Below are 23,458 nucleotides of genomic sequence, written 5' to 3'. Positions count from 1 at the left end.
CACGGTTCGATTAGCGTATCGTGAGCTCAAAAGTATCAAGTAAATCGACACGTTCGCGTGGCACCCCCTACTTCTCACTCACTGTTACACGCAACAACAAAAAACAACTCCGGAGTGATTGATAGCTTTGGCCATTGATTCGTTTACACTCCGCTTGCCAGACGTCACGATGGGATTTTTTTTTTTGGGAGGGGGGGGGGAGGCCGTGATACTATTACGATATTATTAGACGCAAGCCTGTTGAGACCCACGGCTGGTGGAGCAGCTCCCCTGGTGCGCGGGAAAGCTAAATATTCACATCCTCGGCGCGACCGCACAATATGCACAGAACAAGAAACTCTTGGGCAGGAGCCGCGAGGCCCTGCAGTGGCTTAAGAGGAATGCTTCTGCCAATATTCTTTTAAGGGTTCGGGTTTATTATTGGCCAAGTTAATTCCAAGCTTCACCGAAAATTGTCTCGTAAGGAGTTTGGGGGCACAGGCTCCATCCATAAGCTGCCGCATTGCCGCATCATTTTTATCCGGGCAACGGCGATTTCAGCTCTCAAAAAAATCTATAGGCATGTCCGTAAGGTAAAAGACGGGGGGGGGGGGGTGAAAGGAAAATCGTTGGAGGTTTTTGTGCGTTTTGCCGATGCTTTGTTATAAAGTGAGGCTTAGAAGTACGTAGAAAAGTGCCGTAGGCATGGCCAGCAAGTAGTGTTCATCTATAAAAAGTGGCATATGTACCCAGGAAATTTTATGTTAGGACTGGCACTTGCGTTCACTTTTTAATTTCCGTTCCGATGTCCACACGTCTAGCATGACAATGGGAAATGATAACGGCCATACAACTTTTAATACCCAACCATGGAAGGAACTGCTGTTTTAAAACAACATTATCACTCGTCACTGCATTAACAAATTCACAAGCTGCCTGTTTTGATAAGTGCATGCAATGGGTGCTAGGCTCTCCACCCACAAGTCTGCAACCAAAGAAAAAAAGACCTTAAGTCTGATGGTTGTGGTGATGATGGTGATGATGACGAGACAGCAGGGAAGGATCCTGGAGGTCGGCTGTCAACTGTGCAACTGTTCCACGCTCCGGCAGAAGGCAGGAGGCAATGCTCCGGCGTGGTGCCGTCATACGCTGCTGGCCGCTACGGCCTCTTGACCTCAACCTTCAACTTGATTTCACGTTCATGGGGAAGCACAGCTTTGGATGATCTACGATCACAACTTCCATCGGGGACTGTGGGCCGCAAGAATGGCGTTACGGGGGGGGTGGGGGCTTGCTGGGTGGCGGTTGTCCACTTCGCTTGCGCGGTTTAATACATCCCACGATGGCGCCTCCCGAGAGCAGGCATTGCGACCTGATTACCTGCCCGAGAGAAGTTCCCCGAGCAACAGGTCTGGCTTGTAACCCCCCCGCCCCTCCACCCCCACACTTCGTGTAGGGGGCAAATCGGGCTCTCAACAACGATTACGATGGAAGTGCAAGCGGTAAATAAATAAACAGTCAATGAATGCCGATGTCTGAATAAGCACCGAGGCTGTTTGTTCATCTCCCTGCTGGGGGAAAAGAGCCGTACGCACGTGTGTACACGCACGTGTGTACACGCACAAGTGTACACACGCACGTGTGTACACGCACGGCCCCTTCGTCGACCCACTGCTGGATGAGGGCCTCTCCCCACTCCGCGCGCGTCGTCGCTCTTATTTGACCGTACTTCACCACGCTGGGCAGTTGGGGTTGGCGAAGGGGACCCGTGACTGGATCAGATTTCGCACTCCACCGATGTCAGCCATGGCTGGGAATCCAAGGCTGGTTGGCGGGTCCACAATGCGATGCGCTCACCTCTGTGCCGCCGCTCCGCCCTCAGAAGATCATGCGTTCAAATCCTCAGACCATTATCTCTCCTGAGGTCAATAAAATGCTATCAAATTTTGCAAAAGGTAATCTGTGGCAACGTTACGGAGATATGACTGGCCCCTTCCATAGACATGCGGAGTTTCTCCCACTGGCTCAGCACTGAGAAACAGAGAGGGGGCAATGCCAAGCGGACACTTCAGCAAGGCGGCACTTTTCCGAAGTGCAAGTACCCCCTGGCTTCCCAAGAAATGTCACCCTCTAGAAATGTCACCCTCTATAATTGCATTCGCACCACGAGAGCAATTGGCCGAGCGGCCCCCTGGCCGGGGCCACGTTACCGCGCGACCGCACCTCCACGATTGCAAGCGATCACGCCTCCATACCAACACACCCGGCCAGGTGTTTTCCAAAATTTGATTCGGCTTTTTCTCTTCAGCTCCCCGAAACCGCTACAGCGTCGGCCCGTCGTTCAACAATCGGACGATCGGATCAATCAGACCCGACGCTGCGGAAGCCCTCAAGGCGTAATAAGTCAACGACGGAGGCCAAGCCTGCCTGACGAGACTCCGACGAGGTCCTGCCTGCCCTGTGGGCACTGGCGACCCCAAAGGCCACTCCCTGATAAGATCAGCGGTGTTAACCCCGCTAGATTTGATAAAATCCCACCGCCTGTCATTAGGAGAACCAGCCAGCAAAGGTGTGTCCCTCCCCCTAACACTGCCAAAAAGCCAATATCATCCCACCCCCCTAAGCACATTATCCAGCCGGGTTGACCGCATGTCTGCATGTTGAACGTCTTTCGCACCAGTACATAGCCAACCGTGCTCATCAGAGGTGTGGGAGCTGCAGTGGGGCTCGCAATCGGAAAGGTTGCGTTCAAATCCTGGTTGGATGCCGACTCGGCCCATCGTTCTCTCTGAGATCGAGGAAGTCAGCAGTGTGTGTCCTTTGGCGATACTGGCCCCTGTCATCGGAATGTCACATTTCCACCGGTCACTCAGGACCACCGACGAAGATGAGTGGCACGCAATTTTTGTTCGCGTGCAAGAGACAGTGACATTGCTCTAATATTTAGTAGTGATGTTGTTTTTAATACACAGATGTAGCTTACATTACAGTGACCGGTCCTTCATCAGTGCAGAGGGGCACCCAGAAAGGTTAACCTACTTACATTATTGCACGGTGTCTTGGAAACCAAGAAATAACATGACACGTGAACGGTACGCAATTAGCAGAGACTGCGTAGCAAAGAAGGCCTTAAAAGCTGCCAAATGCAGCGCCTTCATTTTCCGTTCACAGCAGTGCGAGGTTTTGCAGTGTAGCGCCCAGCGTTTGCACCACTGCGACCGGGTTTTGAGCCGTGATCTATCGCTTCCCACGTCACAAACACATTCTTATAGAACTCTTCCTATTTTTCCGCCATCTTACGTTGTCATTCAAGGGTGTCGTATCCGCAACCTGATGCAGCTTGCAGCTAGGAATAATAATAAAAATACCTAACCAACAGCTCCCATATTATTACGCTGCCACAACGCTCGGAAACACACAAAACAAGCGGGAGGATGGACTAATGGGACACCTCGTTAAAACGCTGCAGAAACAAAGCATTACAGAGAAAATTTCTGTTGCCTGCACTGGCTCAAGGATTGTCCAGAGATGCCAGCTTGGCTGCTGCTGCTGTTGCTGCTGCTGCTGGGAGGTGAAAGGTGACCCCTGACTCGGGGTCCTCCAGGGGACACGATGATAACGCGCTGTGGAGAAATCATTAAATTAGCTCACCGTCCCTTGCACACAATCTCTTTTTTCTGCCCACGGACGTCAAAAGGTCGGACTTCACTCTCAGCCGGAATGGTCTTTTTTTATGTCGGTGTTACGGCAAAATATGCCCAGAACGGCCAAGTGTCAGGAAATTCTCTCCCGCAAGGGCGCTGTGAGAAAGAAAAAACGTGGATAATCTGCAGCGGGTATAAGTGCTGGACCAGGCACGATAAATGTCTTTGCAACAAAAATGTACGCTCAATAGTTAAGCACATAGCAACACAGAGGGGTGTGTACAAACAACCAAACAGATGCTGTCGTTGTTTGCTAGCTAACAGCCATTAAAAAGAGTTACCTTTTTCAAAAGCACGCTTTCACTCAAGCAAGACGGAACAAAATCAAAGCGTCCGCACGCTCGAATGAGAACCGCGCAGGATTCATCTCCCCTTGACAGCCACAAGCCTGTGGCGGAAATTTCAAGCTCACGGCAGGGCCCAGTCTCTCCCGAGAATAACCACCCTCGACTTCCCACAAAGTGGTAGTTCGTGGTTTTATCAACCCCGTAAATACTATGAGCATAGTCAACCCTCAACTGGGATTTGAACTCTTAAATTTAAATGAGACTGCGACTCAAGTGCTCTTCCAAAAGCACCACCTGCGGTCGGAAATCAAAAGATAGTACGATTTGACTTTATTTAGCCAATAACGCGTGAGTCTCGAGGCTCTCTGTGTACCATCAACAGCGGTGATCCGTCAGAGGGGCCAGCCCTTACCCAAGGTAATACATACCAAACGCACCTCCGATGAGCACGGTTGGCTACATACACTGCACAAGAAGTTCAACATACATACATACAAGGAATGTGGACTTGGCACTCTTGTTATGCCAACTGAGATGATGAGGACATTCAGGCATGGAGGCATCGACTCTTTTCATCATCATCGTCATTAGTAGTAGGGTTTTACCCTTTTAAACTGGTACAAAACTGACACCTTTATTCAAGGCATCATGTTTGCAATAACCACAACACAAGTAGTCAAAAAAGCAAACAAAAAGAAGCAACTCTGATAATGATAATAATATCAGAGTTGCTTCTTTTTGTTTGCTTTTTTGACTACTTGTGTTGTGGTTATTGCAAACATGATGCCTTGAATAAAGGTGTCAGTTTTGTACCAGTTTAAAAGGGTAAAACCCTACTACTATATTTTGCCACTGGTAAAAGAGATCTCATAGTGTAAATCATCGTCATTATGAAGACAATAATCAAGAGCAGCTCAAGGGTTAAGCTGCCTGCTATGAGCAGGAGGAGTTGACGTGTTGTCTACGCCATCCCGTGGGGCATGGGCGTCTGTGCGGGATGGCAGGCAAACACTGCCAGACGCCTTCCTAACGGCCGCTCCTCAGGACCGCTCACAGATTGTCCACGCGCCCAAGTAAAAACCCAGTTGGACGGAAAGTTTTCAGAAAAAGCGAGGTATCATGCGGATTTGGTAGCCGAACCATTTCCATTATTTTTATTATCATCATAACTGTTGCTGTTATTTTCCCCCATCCTATCGCTCTCCTATGCTTCTGCATTTCTGTCTCTCTCCATCTGCAAGCGAAAGCAGTATGTGCAGCAGTGACTGGAGCTCCACTATTGGCTCCGACAATTTATTAAACTAAATTGATTTAACTTTGTGGCTCTGCTGGCAAGATGCTAGTTGCCACGAGGCCAGGTTTCTAACATTATTGGGTGATATTTCTTTCACTCGCTCTCCTTTAAAACAATGACACACGAGGCGACCTGAAATTATAAACGTTTATCCTAAATGTTATTATTTGGGGACATCTATTAATTTCACTTAATCAGATTTCATTGTGCTATTGTGGTAAAGCCACGAGACGGAGACGTCATTTTGAACTCTCGTAGCTCGCATTGCATCTCTCCGTGCTGGAGCACGGCCCGTGGAAGATGACATATCAGAACTACTTCTGAAGTCCCCCGTCAGAGAATTTCTCTCAAGTCCCTTAAACAGGACCTTCTTGATCCACACCAAGAGGCGTGTTTTCTGCATGCCCCACAAGGACAGTTCCATCACGTGACACTTAAACATCGGAACGTTGTGAGCCCAAATCCAGGTCAGGGGTCATCTCATCACAACAACTCGTCCTGAGTAAATAAAAACAAATATCAATTTGTGGGAATTCAATGACACCCATTCACTGAATAGACTGGTCCCTGGCACACAAATATGGAATTATCCACAACTCTCAATGCTCAACTGAGCATGAGTTGACTTCTTGTTAGAGCTGTTATGGGTAATTGTAAAATGTGTGGATTTTATAAATGACTCGTGATGGTACAAGAGGGCCAATTTCTTGCGAATGATGACACAAGATCTTTAAAAAGTCCATTTTGAAGCAAGGTGATACATGGCGACGACCCAGAGACCTTGATAAATTACATGGTGGCCTGCAGAGTATAACCGTCCAGCCCAAACAATCGGGCTATACGGCAACAACCTAAAGCCACCGGGCAGCCCAGCCGCTGAGTTTCACCTTTGTTCTGACATTTGCTAGCTGAATTGCCTCAATCGCAGTTACACATAAAGTGCATCGGGCTTCAAAAGAAAAAGAAAATAACCTCTAAGAACGGCCCCCGTGTCGAACAATGGATGTCGACCCCCGCATGACGTCAGAAGATTAATGCGGGCGCAGCGCGGCGGGTTGGCTGGCAAGGACGTGGGAAGAATGCACGGCTACGCGCAAACTTTTAGGGTGCGAGAAAAAGGCAGGGCCACTCAATTGCAAGGCCGATGAATGCACTCGCAGCTCGGGCACTTACCACGGAGCGGCCAGGACTTTCAGTTAGCCCGGCGTGTTTTCGCGACCTTCCCAACACCACCTCCCGGCTAAGCCATTACGCCGCCGTGTGCCACAGTACGAGTGCTCCACCCCCCCCCCCTCCCGTTAATTCACCGCTGCCCAGTACGGGTAAGGCGCATGCAGCGCTCAGGGCTCTCGGCTCGTTGGGCTGGAAGGTCGCGAGTTTGAACCCTGGTCAGAGATCACTTTCATCCACTCTCTTTGATGATTGCAAAAATGAGGGCCACACTATGGGAAGTCCGCGGTGATCATCCTATAGATTAAATTACCGCCTGCCTCCCATTAGAATATAGAATTTCCATCGCTGGCTCGGGGTAACTATTAAAGATGGGGAAATACTCAAGGATCATTATTAGAGCACAGACACACAACGGCAGTGCAACTACTCGACGTACAGTAAAACCTTGGATTGTGAGCATAATTCGTTCCGGAAACTTGTTTGTAATCCAAAGCACTCGTATATCAAAGCACTCGTATATCAGATGTGATCACGTGACGCTCGGCAGACAAAGCGTATACGTACTACTCGTATTGCAAGACCTCGCTCGTTTATCAAATTAATATTTGTTTTCAAAAATTGCTCGTCTTGCAAAACACTCGCAGACCAAGTTGCTCGCAATCCAAGGTTTTACTGTATATTGTTTTTTTCTAACAGTTTTATTCCGGAGAGCGGTACATACTCAGTGCATCCGTTTAATTTATATCCAGCTACGGACTGCCATCAATCTACAATCATAGGACGCAAGTTGCTTTCAAGGATGATGCTGCCCAAAGAACAAATAGGAAGTGTCTCGTAGTTACATAACCAGCTTCTGTGTCCCACGCTGTGCAAGGCAGCATGAAGTATCATTGAAATTCAAATTTACCAATTCCTTGAGATTTCATCATTGCAGTTTGACTGCCTACTGTGCATAAGACTTGTGCAGGATTGCGTGTATTCAAGGCCCTGTCTAAGGGGACATTATGAATACTCCATAAAACAGGTTTTTTTTCCGGTTAGATCGCGTAAATATATAATTGTGTCGTTAAACCCACCACCACCCGACACAGCCAATAAGTAAGGTTTGTCACGTTAACAGAACGTGCCAATATGTTACTAGTACAGCACACCGGTGTGTTGGAGAGCAAAGCGATCTTACACGATTCTAATCCAAAAAAGCTGTATTATGGATGACATTGGTCGCGAAAGCCTACGTGTTAAACATTACGAATACTACTACACTTGCTCCGCTGAGTACCGATGCAATGACTGCAGCGTACAGCTGTACAGAGCGAGGAGTCCAAGCAGACTCAACACCAACCCACCGGAGTCATTCACAAAGTCACGTGGGACATTGCGAATAGCAGCAAGGTGGCAGCCCCCCGCCCTCCCACTCTCCCTTCCCCCCTCCAATCCACCCCTCCCCCCTTTCCCCTCCCTCCCACCCACCCCTTCTCGCCCCCTTGCCACCCCCCTCCTCTCGCCCCTCCCTCCCACCCTCCTCCCACGCCCCCCTCTCTAACCCCCCTCCTCTCACCCCTCCCACCCCCCTACCCCCCATTGCCCCCCCCCCAACCTCTCGCCCTTTCACTCTTGTGCGTTTTTAAAAAGACATTGCTAGACACGTGATTCCGTGCATGTATCGTTAGTGTAAGAATCAATTTAAATCACAATCTCGATTGTAATATGCACAGCTGTTAGGGTGGGATTTACAAAAAGAAAAATCAATCACCCTATTAACTACATTTGGCTGATCTGATTTGCGCACTTTAAAACTCTGGGCTTACTCGTTTAATCGTGGCAGTTCAGTTTAATCCCTTGCAATTACAAGGTAATTAATTGGAAGCCATAATCCCATAAAATTAGACAGTTACTAATAGAATGTCTGCAAAAGCTTAGCGAGCAATGTTTACAATTGAACCTTGGCATAGCGACCTTGGCGCAGTGTTTGCTGGGCGTGTGCTCACGTTACACGAGGCTAGGTTGGGGAACAAGTATAATAACACGATGTCAATCTTGACTTAAAGCTTTCGTGACTGCAGGAATTTATATTCTTTGGGTCTTTCGGTAAAGTCACGTAGAGAGGTTCAAAGAAAATAACAAAATAACAAAAAAACTACGACGTTTCGATCGCAACACAAGCAACCGACCTGATGACGATTGCTTGTGTTGCAGTCGAAACGTCGTGAGAATTTTTGTTTTTTATTTTTATTATTTTATTATTTCCCTTCTACGTGACTTTACCGAAAGAACCAAGAATATGAATCCCTGCAGTCACAAAAGCTTTAAATCAAAAAACGTTCTGGCCACTTAATAGCCCAAAGCTACAACTGGTATTCCTCGGCATTCATCCATCCATGTGGTAACCAGGCTCAAGCCGGCTTAGCTTCCAAGATCCGCCAAGGTTGTGTGGATTCAAAATGGTTTAGTTCACAAAAGGAGTCACAGGCTTTAAAACTTCAGTGCCGGTAACAAAACTGTCGTATCAGGTGTTTAATTGTACGGTTTACATGTGCAATGGGCCTCGAGGGTGTCACCATGGTGTAGCGACAGTGCCGAGTGAGGAGTGGTACTTTAACGGCGGAGAGGGAGAGGTCGCGCGAGGACGTGACAGCCATGTGAACCCGGGAGGGCACGTGACCGGACGAGAGGGGTAGGGGGAACCCCAGTTTGGGGTGAGAGGATCACGTGACTGGGACCCAGAGTCCCCACGAGGATTCTGGATAGGGGCGTGGCCAAGGACAGAGCCCGGCCACGCCAGAGCAGTTCTAAGCGGGGTTCCGAGAGGGATCTCGGCAGTGATTCAACTTTGGGAATTAATCTTCTTGGTTCTTTCGGTAAAGTCATCACGTAGAAGGGAAGTAATAAAATAATAAAAATAAAACATAATAAAATAATTCTCACGACGTTTCGGCCACAACGCAAGCATCCGTCGTCAGGTGAAGACCAGGTCTGTCGGGGAGACAGCGTCTGAATGAAACACCACCAAGCTTGGAGCGTATATTTAAGCTGGGTTGGAAGGGAGGAAGGGCACCTTGACAAAATAATTTGCATATCAAGAGGAATTTAGCATACTTATGGGAAATGCAGGTATGTGATTAGTACTACTTGTGAAATGCGTAGGAGGTGGGCAGGGGGTTTTCAAAGTCATATTATGCCCGTGCATTATGCAGGATTGCAGCATCAAAGGCAGCGGATAGGGGTAGCATTAATAAAGGGAAGGAATGTTAATAGTATGTAGCTGCAGTAACTAAACAACCACGTCAAAAACTAAAGTATAAACTACATAGTATCATCAGCATACTAAATATACTCTCCAATAAGCTGAGCTACTAACAATAAGTAATACATTCCAATTCCAATTATTTTATTATATTTTATTTTTATTATTTCATTACTTCCCTTCTACGTGACTTTACCGAAAGAACCAAGAAGATGAATCCCTGCAGTCACGAAAGCTTTAAATCGAAATCTGGGAATGAAGTCGCCATGCTTGATCCTCGGTCTCCGGTCTTCACGCGTGGACCAGGCAGCCTGTTAGCTGTCCTGGTCCAACTCTCTAGTTATCCCTCCGAGCGTTAGTTGAGTTAGCCGTGGTGGTCACCACCCTATGTTGTTACCCTGTTAGAGTTACCTGCTGTGTTAAATAAACGTGTTGCCTCAAGTGTGCACCTAAATTCAACACACTACACATGCATACATAAACAACTCTTTAATAAAAATGCATAAAGAGAACTTACTGTAATAGCCGTAAAGGACTGTGTTTTCAATGTGCATCCTTGTAGCATTGTCCGTAGCCCATTCCTGAGAATTAAACATTCACATATATTGCATGTGTTACTTTCTTCCTATTACTGCTCGCAGTAGAGGAGAGTCACATGACTGATAACAGTCCAATGAAGACAAACGAGGCGATAAAGTCCTAACGTTTACATTCAAAGACAATGGACACACATTTAGCCGTAAGAACATTTAGAGCCAACGAGTGAAAATATCTCCCTGCTCAAATAAGCACGGGGCAGCATCCATCGATACCGCTGACCCTGAACCAGAAATGGAGAATTACACATTTATATGCCAAGGTCTTCCCACAGAACAGTTGACACCAACTTAATAATAAGTGGACCTAATTTTTGTAACAACCGGTAAGATGGGCCGAGCCAAAACCCCGTCAGCCCCATATTCACTACAACAACACCCAACCATAAAACAAAACAACACAAGAGCACTGACTCAGCTCATCTTCTATTTGGGGTCAACAACATGAAGTCAAGAGTTCTCATCTGTAACTGGGGAGGAGAGCCGCTTGAGGAGAGAAGCACTTCAAAAGGGATCCTTTCTCATCTCGATATCCTTCCCTTCACGGGTTGCCTCCTCCTGTAATCGAGGTCTTTCCCTCAAAGCCCTCTCAGTACCTCTACTCAATGGGACGTCACTCCTGAGTCAAGGGCTCCCTGCCCCCTGGCCACTGGTGCCCTCTGGCTGGCTGGCCCTGTTCAAGTCCAAGCGCAAGACCGTCTCCTCTTCTCTTCCTTCTGCCCCCGACTGTTTATTATGCAGTGTCTTAAACGAACTTTTCACAGAGGTACGGGCAATGGCACAGAGCCCGCAATTGCTCGCTCACGCCGCTGCTGGTGGAAAAGCCTCCACGACAGTGAGCTTAAGAGAAACCCTGGCCAGACATTTTGGAAGAGGCAGGAGTACTCAACACTTTACCTCGCCACGCGTGACCTTCCCATTGTCTAAACTGTGGTGCATTAATTGTTTTTTTACCCTTCTATCTGGCAACAAAACTGACACCTTTTTTACAAGGAGTCATGTTTGCATAGACCACAATACCTGCAGCCATAATGCAAACAAAAAACATAACTCTGATAATATATGCACTGTCCTTGAAGTTGATTGGTCCACACCAGAGACAGCTTTCCTTAGAGCCTAGTCTCACATGGGTTGGACCAGATGACACCAAAAGGCGCATTAACTTATACTTTTTAATTAAATTATACGATTAGCACGGTTGGCTACATACGGTGCGCAAGAAGTTGACCAAATGAAAGTTCAACACACAAACAGCCGGGTGGACAAAGCATGGAGGATTCAAGAAACTTGCCCATTGTTTTCACCGCCAAGCCAGGAAATCGAACCGGTGACCACTGGACTATAAGTGCCACGTGGCAACCATCACAGCACGGCAGCATCCCTAATGCAACATCTATCCCTGTCGTCGGCGCTTTCCTCACAATGTATGTGGAACTTCTTTCGCATCGTACGTAGCCAACCGTGCTAATCAGAGGTGCGGGGAAGGACAACAAACACAGAACGAGTATTAAAAGTGCAAATCTCCAGTGGCATCCTAATATTGGACGAGCGTTCCAGACGATGCACACTGTTCGACATTTAGTCCAGGGTCTATAACAGAGGTCGGCAACCAAAACAACACCAAGAGCCATTTCGGTAAAAAAGCAATATTTCAAAAGCTGCATTGCAAGTGAATACGAGACGGTGGTGGTCTTTAATTAATGACGTCGCGAAGCGGTCCTCAGAGAGCCGCACGCGGCTCCGGAGCCGCAGGTTGCCGACCCCTGGTAGATAACGGCGCGGCGGGCGGCTAGCCGCGAGCTCTTGGAATCGTGGCACCGGTCGAAGGCCGACCGGCGGTGAGGGCGCTTGCCTTGTAAGTGCCGTTGGGCAGCTTCGCGAAGGAGACGAGGAAGATGTCGACGGGCAGCAGTGCGGCGGCGGAGAGGGCGACGGCGACGGCGAGGATGGCCGTGACTGTGGAGCTCACCTCGCTGTCGTGCCGGCTCTGGTAGTAGCGCACGTAGAACCACGCGAAGGCCACGATCGCCTGCACGCGGTGGCGGCGAGAGGCAGCGAGAGACGTTGAGAGGCGCAATTGAACGGAGCAAAGGTTCATAGACCCAAGTGGCTCAAGAAGCATTGGGATTATTACATGGGTTTTTTTTACAAGGTGCAGAAGACCCAACAAATCTAAATTGCAATTAAAAATGTAAATTGAAAACTCACTTCTTCAGAACTGCTTTGTGTTTAAGTTTGCTGTCCCTTCCCCGTAGCCCCGGTTAGCATGGTGCAAAAGAAGCTCAACATACAGACATACATACATGGGGTTTCAGAGCTATGTAGAGTCTGTGTAAAACAAACCTAAGATATCATAGGAAATAAATAGGTTATTAAGTTTCATGAAATGCATGTATGTATATTGACCTTCTTTCGCACGGTACGTAATGTGGTTACACCAAATATCAGGTCAAATTCAGATTCTCATACAAATAAATTATCATCATTCTAATTATACTGATTCATTATTAGTTTCTTTGTAGTTAGCTGCAGATATAGTCAATTTTTAACTGTAACCTTTCATCACCGAACAAATAAAGTAACCCCACGGAGATATTTGGTAATAGATTTGGTTTGTCAGCAAAATCCAAATGGTGGCAGGGGCCAATCTCTGAAAGGGATGGCCAATGTGGACTTTACACCAAGTGATGGTTAAAATGGTAGGAACCTCCTGGTTACACCAGCCCACAGGGGATTATTGTGTCCGTCCGTCGTGCATCCAAAAATGGGAGGGGTGGGGCTGGGTGGAGAGGGGAGGGTGGGGAGGGGCTGGGTGGGGAGGGGCTGGTCACCCCGTGGTGCCCTTATAAAACTCAACGTTTAACCAACTCACGCCGGCTTGTGCCCGCCCTCACAGTCGGCCATATTTGCGGAATACACCACGCCGTTGTTGACCCTGGCCATTGACCGAGCAACCCAACGTTCCTACCAGCTCCCTCCGCAGGAATGTGTTTTGATCAACCAATCAGGGACAATCGACTTAGCTTACCTCGAGCCAGAATATAAAACTTCTGATTGGGTCTAGCGACTTAAGTGCAGTCAGATACAGCCAGTTTTAAGCATGAACAGTTATTAATGCGTTATATCATATTGTTGTGATTCTTAAATCACGAGGGGTTTGTCTTCATACGCGTGCAACTGAGCATACAGGTTTGTTGGGCATATTCAATTTAACACATAGGCTTTCGTGACCAATATAATTCGTAATAAATGTTATTTGGGTTAGATCTTGTAAATATAAATGTGTTGTTAATATCCAAACGCAAATGCATTCGCGTGCCCCTGATTCGGTGTGTGAGCATGCATTTGGCCAACGCATGACTGTGACATTTTTTATCCAATTAACAACACATTTGGGACAAATCAAGTTGAGACAATAACAGGAACTTAGAACTATTAAAACCTATTTCTCGTAACTCTGTAATGTTTTCAGGGTTATTGTAAAATAAAAATAAAAGGAAAATTAATTATATTCGAGCACAAACTTTTTATTTTAGAATTAACATCAAGGCTGATTCCTTACAGTAAAACTTGACAGGCTAACATTTCAGATTATTTATACTGGATATTTGCTTAACAGTAAATAAAATGTTCTTTCGGTAAAGTCACGTAAAATAATATTTTATTAGTAGTAGGTTTTTACCCTTTTAAACTGGTACCAGTTTAAAAGGGTAAAAACCTACTACTATATTTTGCCACTGGTAAAAGAGATCTCATAATATTTTTTTATTGTTTTATATTTTTATTATTTTATTATTTCCCTTCTACGTGACTTTACCGAAAAAACCAAGAATATGAATCCCTGCAGTCACGAAAGGTTTAAATCAAAAGTTAATAAAATGTTGAACATTCTTACTCTAGTGCCAGCACCGCCAGACTCAATGAAACATCCATCAAAGGCCGTAAGGATTTTCGCAACGCAGTCACCTTTTCTATTGAGATAATTGAGATAATTTTGCTGCTTTAAGTTTCCATATGATAAACAACTTTGTTGAGCTATCATTTGTGTCCGGGTCGCTTCTGAAAAATAAATTCATACCTCAGTGGGCTTTACCTGGTAAGATAAAAAATAATCTAGTTGTATTTGTATATTTTAAGTGATATGTTTACCTTTCCTATACTTTGCACTCCCATCGTGTTTTTGCATTGTTTGTTGTTGTAACGTTCTTACCCCGTGACCCTACTAACATCTGTGAAACAAAGCTTCATAGCTCCTCAGATTCCTCCAGGATAAATATTCTGATTCTGTGTGGTTTCTCAATTCAGCCCATCATCACTCCAGTGTCAATAACATGAGTGACACTTTTGTAGCAAGCAATGAGTGATTCATCTCGTGGATAAACATGCCTCCGTCACGGGAACGTGGAATTCCCACCACCAAGGGAGAGAGAGTTCTCAATCGAGATGAGCGGTACACATCGCTTGCGTTGCACCCAGAGTCAATTGTCTATGGCCGAGGCAATGGACTCAAGGAGCGGGTGGGTAATCAATATGCCTCAATGGTTGTGTCAGAGCAATGAGCCATGTCTGGGTTCAGATGTATAGTTGTTTTGGGTAAGTGATATACAGAAACAATGCACTCTTGAGAGTTTGAAAGGGTATCTTTCTAGAGTCGGAGTTACAGGCGCCCACTCAAGCGACTCAAGAAGTGGTTTCTGTGGCATCATCTTCTTCCACAGCATGCTCTGCTGACTACGATAATTCTTTAAGAAAATTTCGAACACAGCCCACACTATTTCAAGAGATTTTACAGCCATTTGTCAGTCCACTGCTGGATGAGAGCATCCCCGCGCTGTGTCAATCATGATTGTGTGACTGACTTCGCCAAGCTAGTGACTGCGGGGTGGGTGAATCAAGGAGTCTCGTTTCCGATATCACTTGCCACTGATATTATCCGTGGTTGGGAATTGAACTCGGCTCTCTTGAGTTCAGAGTGCAGTGTGCTAACCAATGTGCAACTGCTGGAGTACAATGGTGCGGACAGAGGAGACGTAGTTGCAGGAATAACACAAAGAACAAAATTGCACTTAGATTTCAGCAACGTACTCGCTGTACCACCTTAAACAAGTTGAGTTGCAGCGCCCAGGATGAGTGTCTGATTCCTGCATAATCCATCAACTCGGCCTCCAAAGCACCACATTTACAAGCATGCCACAACGCTTCATTGATTCTTCAAATCCAGTATGGTTTTTTTTTTTGTAGCCATATAAAAGCCAATTTACATGACTTAACATGCAAAGCACAGTCATTGCTTTTTTTGTTCTCAATCTCAGCTCTCTCTGAGGCAAACATTGGCAATATCGGGCTGGCTTTCTCTGCCTGTTTATCTCGGAGAGTAAATCAATTCTAATTAAAATGAGCGCATTGCTGTGCCTTGTGTGTAGATAATGTTAGGCACAGGGGGTGCAACCACTCGTGAATTGCCTTGAAATAATCCAAGGTCACCTTATTATTAAGACATTAGGAGTAATAAACTGGGAAGTGAACCTGCACAGCCTTGCAACACTATACTGTACCTGTGCTGCCTCTCACTCACCCACAGGGATGTTCATACCGGTACCGTTCCTTGCGACAAATGAGGCCAAGCAAATGGAAATCTCATTCATTTTCTGTTTCCAAATTTCAAACACTGGCCATTCATAATCATTTACTTAACCATGGAAGAAAAGGCCAAAGCTCCATGCGGAAGGACTGTCTATAGAGCAGGGGGTCAGCAAACAAAATAACAAGAGACATTGTCTTCGAATTTGGTAAAAATATCTATTTCAATAGCCGCAATGCATGTGAATACGAAACGGTGGTCCTTAAAAACATTCCTGCGGAGGGAGCTGGTAGGAACGTTGGGTTGCTCGGTCAATGGGCAGGGTCAACGGCGGCGTGGTGTATTCCGCAAACATGTCCGACTGTGAGGGCGGGTACAAGCCGGCGTGAGTAGGTTACACGTTGAGTTTTATAAGGGCACCACGGGGTGACCAGCCCCTCCCCACCCAGCCCCTCCCCTCTCCACCCAGCCCCACCCCTCGCATTTTTGGATGCACGACGGACGGACACATTAATCCCCTGTGGGCTGGTGTAACCAGGAGGTTCCTACCAGTATAAATTACGTCACAAAGCAGTCCTTAAAGAAACGCATGCAGCTCCAGAAGCCGCAGTTTGCCGACCCCTGATCTAGAGCAACCAGTGGCAGTGGTGTGATCAAGAATCTGCCAGGCTGCAACTTTACCTGATTCAGGAAAACCTCACTGACTTCCGTACTTCTTAACCTGAGTGGGGGGGGGGGGGGCTTTCTTTATTATTTTTGGCCAATTAACTTTCGAGGTATATTTTAATGGGGGGGGGACACCGAAGTACTCCACCTGCAAAAAGGCCACAAATGCAAAGGCGCAAAAAACTAACAATCTCCTAAGTTGGGTCAATAAGCCACTTCTGAATGCAAGGGGAAATGGAACTAAGCCAACAACAATCATTGCAGCAAACAGGGTGGCTGGAAAAACCCATGGCAATAAGTTTGGCACAGGGGCCTTTTATTGAACAAGTGAGATGTTTCAACAGTGAGGAAGTAGTAATCGCCAGTAATAATCATCAAGATGATTTATGGATCTCTCTGTGAACCCACCGAGATGGTGGGGAAATTTTAGGTGGACGATGACTTTGATCATATTGACAATGGCAGCAGGGTGGGTGTAGTGGTGGCATTTGTGCATCACAGGCAGAAGATCCCGGGTCTGATTGCCGACTCAGGCACCTTTATGTTATATTCTTCCCCTGTTTTGCATGGGTTTCCTCTGGGTTCTCTGGTTTCCTTCCAAGGCACAAAAAACCGATACATTCTAACTGGCATTGGCCAAACATCCTAGTGTTGAAAATGTATCTGCAAATGACCAAAATGGGATTACACACAGTGGCAACATCGCCCGCTACTAGCGAAATCATGACAGGACCCTCGTGAAAACGAGTCTTGAGACTCGGTGAGGCTTTCCTGGGTAAACAAGCATAATAATAATAAAAAACCTGACAATCTCATCAAATATAGATGTGAAAATTTTATTAAAGAAAAAAAAACTATATCATACTGCATATTCAAAAGATTAAAAAAAATTGGTTTAATTTCAATATTAAATGTTCTGCCGGTAAAGAATGCGGTATGTGGCACGTTTTATATCTGTGCAAACTACATGACATTTCTGAAGAGTAATCAAATACTCGAATAATTATCCAACGCACGTGTCATTTATTAAAATATTTAAATATGTTTTCATCTTAAATTGTACAAAATTGTCTTTCAAAAAAATATGAGTACAACTACACCATAAACCTAACTGCACACTCGACTATGAAGTTATAATTAGACCTCATTTTTGCAAAATTTGTTTTCCTCTTGCTTGGTATCACTAGTTGACTATGTGTAACAAGAATACTGTATAGCCATTTCCCTGTATCAGTGTCATCTAAGTACTATCCTCAATCTAAAGATGTCAGCTGACTGACGTTACAGGAAAGGTACTTGAAACAAGGAACACGCCTTTTTAGCAGCAAATGGAATCACACTCGTGAACCTGTTGACATGCCAGTTTGCATGCGACTCTGCAAAGAAACAGGTAAGAAAATAGTTACGTCACCTAAAAGATTTCGCAAAGACTTGCTTTGGCAGGCATATTGACCCAACGATCTGTAAACTACTTGTAAAGATCCCAATCTCTGAGCGCTGTGAAGCAAACAATGGAACAAAAAAATCCGACCTTCAAATTCACAACTACATTTGGAAGCATCATTCAATCTTATCATGCAGCTTGGGATCACACTCTTTCTGCTCTGTCTGCAAATGTTTGTTTTGTAAATCCTAAATCCGCCTTCAGTCCTATGAATTTCCTTCTGCATCCTCAGAATCAGGCTTCCTCCACTACTCGCGTCAGCTGCCAAGTGTGAACAACTTTTCCCCTATTTGTCAGAAAAGGTCTACAATGTTGGAAATGTAATTCTGTTGTCTAACTGCTCAACCTCGTGCATGACTTTCAACTTCACCACCCCCTTAATCCTGACTGCCCCTCCCCACCACTCACCCCCACACGACTCCACAACTGTCCATAAGAGGTTTTTTTGGGTTAGATCTGGTAAATATAAATGTGTCGTTAAACCCACCACCACCCGACACGGCCAATTAGTAAGGTTTATCACGTAAACAAAACATGCCAATTCGTTACTAAAACAGCACACCCGTATATTGGAGAGTAAACCCACAACATTTACAATCAGAGTCTGACGTTTCGCCAGTAATTACAAATAGCATAATCAGGCGACAGCCAGATTTGTGGAGAAATCCTCCTGTTTTGTTCTTAAATAGGAGGATATCTCTCTAGCACACCGGTGTGCTGTACTACTTGCCACAATTCTCCTTCATCCCGTGATCCCAGAAGCAAGATGAGCTCATCATACTGTTCTGCAACGTAACGTCAGAATCTGTATTTAGTTTTACTCAAATCTGGCCGTCCGCCTGATGATGCTGGTTGTAATTAATGGCGAAACGTCGTACTCAGATTGTAAATCCTATGGATTTACTCTCCAACACACCGATTAGTTAGCTCGTGTGCTGTTTCATTCAGACGCTGTCTCCCCGACAGACCTGGTCTTCACCTGAGGACGGCTGCTTGCGTTGTGGCCGAAACGTCGTGAGAATTATTTTATTATGTTTTGTTTTTATTATTTTATTACTTCCCTTCTACGTGACTTTACCGAAAGAACCAAGATGACACCGGTTAGTGCTGTACTAGTATACCACACTACACTATACACTACTATGCACTACACTATACACTAGTGCTGTACTAGTATACTACACTATACACTACACTATACACTACTATGCACTACACTATACACTAGTGCTGTACTAGTATACTACACTATACACTACACTATACACTACTATGCACTACACTATACACTAGTGCTGTACTAGTATACTACACTATACACTACACTATACACTACACTATACACTACATTATACACTACACTATACACTAGTGCTGTACTAGTAACGAATTGGCATGTTCCGTATACGTGACAAACCTTACTAGTTGGCTGTGTCGGGTGGTGGCGGGTTTAACGACACATTTATATATTTACGCGATCTAACCCCCTAAAAAATGATGTATGGCTGTATTTACACCGGCGGATATACACACACACATGACAAACAAGCCGTGCCTTGTCATTTAATACCACACGCAATGTGCCTCGCCAGCTTAGTTTCAAAATTAACCTCACATCGTGACCGTACGAATGAGAAACGGGAACCAGACAGCTGTCCCCCGTGAGAGAGAGAGAGAGGTAGGGAGGTGGGCTACCTCCATCCCCCCTCCCCACCTCCGCCTCCCGCCGGAGACGACCCCCATAGCCCCGCGGAGAATCAGGCAAAGACCGTGGTCTGAACTGCGGCCTACCACCCGAACCGCGCGCGGGTGACGAACAACCGAGAGCGGACGGCAGCAAAGGCGGCACGTCGTGGGGTAATGTCCCTTGTTAATCTCTCGTGTCGCGGAGGCGTACCAGCAGAACGATGGCGAATATGAGCCATCCCAGCAAAGTCTCGCTCAGAGCGCCAGCCATCGTAGCCATGAGGTGGTGGTGGTGCGAGGAGAATAACAGCGGCCGCTGTGTTTGTGTCACGTGACGGGCGAGCTCGGATCACGTGGGGGTGGGGGGTGCCGAGAGCACGTGGTCGTGTCGTCGAAGGTTGAGTGTCAAGTTGATAAAGTTTCATACTCTCGATTCTTTCGGTAAAGTCACGTGGAAGGGAAACAAAAAAATAATAAAAACATTAATAATAAAAAAATATTATTTTATTGTTTCCCTTCTACGTGACTTTACCGAAAGAACCAAGAATATGAATCCTTGCAGTCACGAAAGCTTTAAATCTAAATTATCAAGTGTATTAGAAACGTATGAATATTTGTTTATAGTGGAGAAATTCGATGAGCTATGAACTCTCTTGTTTTTTTGTTGTTACAGATGTTGAGTAGTTTCAACTGAGGTGCAGTTTAGTCCAGAGTGACCTTTGTCACTCACATTGACAAAATAAAAAACACATTACATAAAGTTAGGAAGCATGTTTTATTTTTTTTTGGGGGGGGGGGGGCAGAGCTTTGTGACGTTATATTTGAAGGTGGGTCTGACTTTTTATAACACCGTGTGACGAAGAGGGGGGTCAAAAATCGTCCAAAATTGCGTAACGTCATTTATGGACGGCCCCTTACCTGAAAAGGTACATTTAGTTTTACTTTTTCATTCATTTCGATTCGATCGTTTTAATATTTGTTGTTCATTTGTATCTTGGTATTGTGAAAATTTCATAAAACGAGCGATACCTGTACAATTGGTCAAGACTCAACCAACGGCAAACTTTATAATTACATCTAAGCGTGACAAATTCACCAAATGTTTAGGTTTTTTTTACCTGAATAATTTACCTTTTATTTTAATATAAATTAACTAAACAAAGCTGTCATCCAATCAAATGCTTAAGGGGCCGTCCATAAACGACGTCACGCGATTTTGGCCGATTTTTGACCCCCCTTTTCGTCACACGGTGTCATAAAAAGTCAGACCCCCCTTCAAATATAACCTCACAAAGCTCTGCCCCCCCAAACCATATTTCCATTTTAAAATAAAACATGCATCAAATCACTTTAAACTATTGTCATTGTAGTGCGTATTTAATGTGACGTTGCACTATAATGTTGCAAGAGAAAACATTTATTAAAAAGTCTATTTAATTAAGTAGAACGTGTTGTCTATATTTATTTAAAGTTGCGCATTTTGATGTGACGTCACATTTCTCACCCCCCCCCCCTCGTCACAGATCGTCACAAATGTCTGACCCCCTTCCCCCCCCCCCGAGGTGCGTGACGTCATTTATGGACGGCCCCTAGGTGAAGCACCACTCACTCCATTTACCAAAAGAGGAGCATCTGACCAGGGGCGGTTTCATCATTAGGGCGATTGGGCGACGCACCACCAATCTCAGCCGTTACTGTGCCTCTGGATATAGTCCAATCAGCGTCATGTCACGTTCTGTGGAGTACCGCCTCTTTTTGGGCGATTTCACTCTGGCTGAGAATCGCCCAGAGTGTTCCCATAGACTTACATTCAAAGATGTTTTTTTTTCGAACAGCGGGCGCTGCAATGCATTCTCTATGGCTTCCGGGAGGGCTCGCACTAACGTGCTTACGTCATCATACGTAAGCACGTTTCAGTCAACAATATTATTTGTCGCTACCTAGTGGAATCTTTAATATAAAGAAACTGAGTGGATTGTAATAATAGTGAGTATAGAAACAAACAAGATGTATTGTAAGAGTCACTTTAATTTTCATTAATATTAAAGAAGTGAAGTTGCCTTTACATGCTTAAGCTTCTTGGTTGGGGCTTAAGCTGTTAATTTATCCATTGCATGGGTGGAGCTTATCCTTATCAATCATCCAGACATTTGCCCCCCCTGAGAGATTTTACAGGAGCCGCCACTACATTTGACACTGCTCAAGAGTTACGGCACACCAAATCCATCCCAAAAACCCTCACACACACACACGGACGGGATAACCGAGACTCAACCAACCCCGTACCCACACGAGATATTTCCCTGCGGAGTGTGTTTCAAGAAATTGAGACAAATCAATTTGTGTGATTATTATAAAACATTTGGCCATCTGTCATACAGACAAACTACCAGGGGGGTGGGAATTTAATTGAAATTATCTATTAAAGCCTCATTATCTGCAAATACATGAGTCCTAGATCAGCCAGTGTGACAACGGGACACCCTGCCCTTTCTGGCAAACTGACCTTTCCAAGTTTCAAATCATGAGAGTAAAACCAACTTTAGCCTTTAACACATGGCGAATTAATACAGTAACAATGCATAGTACACGCATTTTTTTTTAAACAAAGGCATGACCATTATGTTGTTTTGATAACGATCACATTCGAGTACGCATTTTCAATAAAAGAAAGATGGGTAGGCTCGGTATACACTTCACGCATATCCCATCGTGAATTAACATTTCATGAACAATTGACTCATGCTAAATTATCAGTGGGCCATTGGTTAACACTGATTTATGGTGGACAGCGTATTGATCAACAGTGATTAAATAGTCTGGGCAACTCAATTTAAAGTCCCCTAGAAGTACAGTTTAGTACTGGTAGGAACCTCCTGGTTACACCAGCCCACAGGGGATTATTGTGTCCGTCCGTCCGTCGTGCAGGGAGGGGCTGGGTGGGGGTGGGATGGGTGAGGCTGGGTGGGGAGGGGCTGGTCACCCCCTGGTGCCCTTATAAAACTCAATGTTTAACCTACTCACGCCAGCTTGTGCCCGCCCTCACAGTCGGGCATATTTGCGGAATACACCACGCCGCCGTTGACCCTGGCCATTGACCTAGCAACCCAACGTTCCTACCAGCTCTCTCCGCAGGAATGTGTTTAACCTCAGCTGATTGAACGAGTGGCAAAGCTACTCGAGATGAAGTTACAGAGTACAAACGCGTGTACGGGCTGGTCCAGATGTCTTGTGGCCCCCATTTAATTCCCTAAAACGTAATACTGTATAAAAAGAATTAAGTCAGGGTTATTTAATAAATAAGCGAATAAGCAAATGTATAAAAAAACACATGGTCGGGGTGAATTAATTGGGAGTCACAAGGCATCTGGACCACCCTGTACAATAACTGCAATCGTAAGTACGACTCACATTGCGGGGAGTGCGACCAGAATTAGCATGCGCAAGTCATCACGAGCCCAGCCAGCACTGTGGTATAGCCAAGTGCGCAGTAATTGAGCAGTAATTGATGAAGTTTTGTTGGGAATGATTGAGCGTTTTGTGGTAGCCTGAGGTGGTAAGTACTGAGGGACTAATTACCCTTGGAAGTGGGAACTGCACTCTTATAAAAGCTAATCAAATTTTCGCTTTGTGTGTTTTTGATGGATCACATTCTATTATAAATGTATAACTAACAGTTAAGCATGAGAAGAAATGCATTGGTAATGAGCGGGTAATTAAAATGTAGAGTACTGTTACGTACGTTTAATGTATTTGTAGACTACACTGGTGACTAGTAACGGGCTTGAACAGTTTTCTGATGGA

The 23,458-nt window shown here is 45.4% G+C and overlaps 1 protein-coding gene across 1 annotated transcript in view; it reads right to left on the bottom strand.

Moving 5' to 3' along the window:
- Positions 1-19,981, bottom strand: part of LMBRD1 (LMBR1 domain containing 1) — a 358,364-nt gene extending 338,383 nt beyond the window's left edge. Inside the window, exons 1-3 of the mRNA XM_061568975.1 lie at positions 19,866-19,981; positions 12,130-12,306; positions 10,199-10,262 (exon numbers count right to left, since the gene is read on the bottom strand). Coding sequence (XP_061424959.1) covers positions 10,199-10,262; positions 12,130-12,306; positions 19,866-19,934 — 310 coding nt within the window. The 5' untranslated portion in view covers positions 19,935-19,981. The remainder of the gene's footprint in view (positions 1-10,198; positions 10,263-12,129; positions 12,307-19,865) is intronic.
- Positions 19,982-23,458: the final 3,477 nt, after the last annotated feature.

Source organism: Lethenteron reissneri, chromosome 42 (assembly GCF_015708825.2).
Source record: "Lethenteron reissneri isolate LAM-NWPU_2019-01 chromosome 42, ASM1570882v1, whole genome shotgun sequence".
NCBI classification, from domain to species: domain Eukaryota; kingdom Metazoa; phylum Chordata; class Hyperoartia; order Petromyzontiformes; family Petromyzontidae; genus Lethenteron; species Lethenteron reissneri.
The sequence above is the reverse complement of the archived record's forward strand: the minus strand, read 5'-3'. Positions and strand labels throughout refer to the sequence as shown.